This window comes from Denticeps clupeoides, chromosome 9, assembly GCF_900700375.1.
Source record: "Denticeps clupeoides chromosome 9, fDenClu1.1, whole genome shotgun sequence".
Taxonomy (NCBI): domain Eukaryota; kingdom Metazoa; phylum Chordata; class Actinopteri; order Clupeiformes; family Denticipitidae; genus Denticeps; species Denticeps clupeoides.
In genome coordinates this window covers 354,561-357,687 of record NC_041715.1, presented here as the reverse complement: position 1 = coordinate 357,687, position 3,127 = coordinate 354,561, and the positions used below count along the sequence as shown (strand labels likewise).

Here is a 3,127-nt window from a genome sequence, read left to right as displayed (position 1 = left end):
GACGAGCTGTGCTGGGACGTTGCACGGTCACGGCCGAGGGTGCTGGGACGTTATGTCCCCTTTGCTCGGAGATGAGCCCCACCCTGGGGGACTGTGCTAAGTACTCGCCATGTTTTGCGCTTCGGTATCAGGCCCCTGGCAGATAAACCCTACGTGCCACACAAAGGTCCACACAAAGTTCAATTCAGGGCGCGCTGATGACATTTCTTGAGCCACCAAAAGGAAAGAAAGAAGAAACGGATCCGGCCATCGGCCACCGTGGCCCGTGGCTGAGCGGCTGGGAAGCCACCTCCTGAACGCCATGTTCACGATACGCCAGGAACAACCGCCATTGTGCAGATCTGGTACGGTTCTCTCGTCTCCACCCCAGGAGTCACGCCCTTAATTGGCCCCAGTGGAGCCTGGCACAGCAGGTGTTTATGGGTAATGATGCGGTGAATCCAGACAAGGACTGGCACTTACCTCACTGCGTTAATGAGCATTGACCATCACACACACACACACACACACATCACTGCCACATCCTGCATTTAATGTACATATCTGGGCGTTTCGGGGACGGTCTGGGTAAACCGGGAGGGGCGGAGCCGAGGGAAGAAGAGGAAGATTGACACTCGTACCTGATTTAACGCTGCAGTGGACGTGGCCCTTGGACTCGTAGTAGACCCAGTCGAATCCGGCCTCCACCGCCAAGCGGGCCAGCATGGCGTACTGGTGCGGTCCGGTCGGAGGTGGTGGTGATGTCGACGGCACGGCCCTCGTAGTGCAGCGAGTCCTCGGAGTGGTGGCCGTCCTCGTCCCAGCCCTCGGTGACACGCAGGTTGACGCCCGGCCACATGATCATCACCGAGATGGCCAGGGAGTTCAGCTTGTCTTTGCAGCGCTGCCAGGTCAATAAAGAGGGTGGGGGTGAGTGAGACAAGGACGTGGGACAAGAGTGACGGGACGGGGTGCAGATGCCATCGCATGATGGGGACATCGACACAGACGGCAACCACCGGAACGCTTACGTAGCTATGAGTGCACGAACACGGCAGATATAACATAACCACAGAAAGAACACGTCTACACGTCTCCATGTGCGAGGACAAGGAAGCACACAGAACCAGGACAAAGAACGGGACAAGAAGAAAAAAATTAAATATGAAAAAATATGCATTTTAGGCAAGAGGACTCATTTGTCATTTGACTTTTCTCGTGAATTTGAACACCGTCTTTGTAATGATGCTGATCACCACTTTTTACGTTATTTATAGTAACGACTTTACTGGTGAACTTTGTATTGATGTTCATCACCACTTTTTGCAATATAATTATTATAATTATTAGTATTGATGTTGATCACCACTTTTTGCAATATAATTATTATAATTATTTGTATTGATGTTGATCACCACTTTTTGCAATATAATTATTATAATTATTTGTATTGATGTTGATCACCACTTTTTGCAGTGTAATTATTATAATTATTTGTATTGATGTTGATCACCACTTATTGCAATATAATTAATATAATTATTTGTAGTGATGTTGATCACCACTTTTTGCAGTGTAATTATTATAATTATTAGTATTGATGCTGATTACCACTTTTTGCAATATAATTATTATAATTATTTGTATTGATGCCGATCACCACTTTTAACAGTATTATTATTATAATTATTTGTATTGATGCCGATCACCACTTTTAACAGTATTATTATTATAATTATTTGTAGTGATGTTGATCACCACTTTTTGCAGTGTAATTATTATAATTATTAGTATTGATGCTGATCACCACTTTTTGCAGTTTATTGTTATAATTATTAGTATTGATGCTGATCACCACTTTTTACAGTATTATTATTATAATTATTAGTATTGATGCCGATCACCACTTTTTACAGTATAATTATTACAATTATTTGTATTGATGCCGATCACCACTTTTTACAGTATTATTATTATAATTATTAGTATTGATGCCGATCACCACTTTTTACAGTATAATTATTACAATTATTTGTATTGATGCTGATCACCACTTTTTACAGTATAATTATTACAATTATTTGTATTGATGCCGATCACCACTTTTTACAGTTTAATTATTATAATTATTAGTATTGATGCTGATCACCACTTTTTACAGTATAATTATTATAATTATTAGTATTGATGCTGATCACCACTTTTTACAGTATTATTATTATAATTATTAGTATTGATGCTGATCACCACTTTTTACAGTATTATTATTATAATTATTAGTATTGATGCTGATCACCACTTTTTACAGTTGAATTATTATAATTATTAGTATTGATGCTGATCACCACTTTTTACAGTTGAATTATTATAATTATTATAAGCACCTGCGTCATCAGCCGGTCGGCGCCCGTGTTCTCCTCGTCCTTGAAGATGATGTCGGGGTTGTAGTTGGGGGTGAGCTCCTTGAAGCGCTCCGAGCTCCTGGTGATCTTGCCCTCGTACCTGCCGCTGGCTCCCAGCGTCTTCTCGGCCACGTTGGGGCTGAACTGCTTGAGGACGAGGGGCGTCAGCTTCTTCGGCGGCCGCCTCTTGCCATACCCGCGTCCCGGGCCGCAGCCCTCAGCTACAGGTGCGAGGAGGTGGGCGCAGACGCAGAGAAGCCCCACAAGCGCGAAGAGCCGCATTCCTGGTGGCGCAGGTAGCCGTGGAAGTGGAAATGTCCCCCGTCCCCGCCGTGGGGGTGGAGGATGCGGCGCTTAATTACGCGTCGCGCCGCGTCTCCGCGTCATGGTCGTCCGCGCCGAGGCGCTCCGGAGAAACGCAGGAAAGTCCATTTATTTGTGGAACGATCCGGCGCTGAGGTCGCCGAGCTGAACCAGTCGCCGTCTGCAGCCGGACTGGGAAACCAGCAGCCCCGCGACCGCACCCTGCCACTTATGCCCTTCCATCCGCGGCCGCCGCTCCTCCCAGCGGGTCACACTGGGTGCGCCGGATCCCCACCAGCGGAGAAACAAGCTGCACACATGCATGTAGAATGATGGAGTCTGTAGGAAGTTCATGTAGAAAGATGGAGTCTGTAGGAAGTACATGTAGAAAGATGGAGTCTGTAGGAAGTTCATGTAGAAAGATGTGGAGTCTGTAGGAAGTT

General features: G+C 45.7%; 1 protein-coding gene across 1 annotated transcript; it reads right to left on the bottom strand.

The window, feature by feature from the left end:
- Window positions 1-381: 381 nt before the first annotated feature.
- On the bottom strand, window positions 382-2,858 carry ihha (Indian hedgehog signaling molecule a). The gene is given in 4 exon segments (XM_028990485.1): window positions 382-401; window positions 621-717; window positions 719-883; window positions 2,364-2,858. Coding segments are annotated over 4 exon segments (582 nt in total). The 5' UTR covers window positions 2,664-2,858.
- Between the last annotated feature and the right edge of the window lie 269 nt (window positions 2,859-3,127).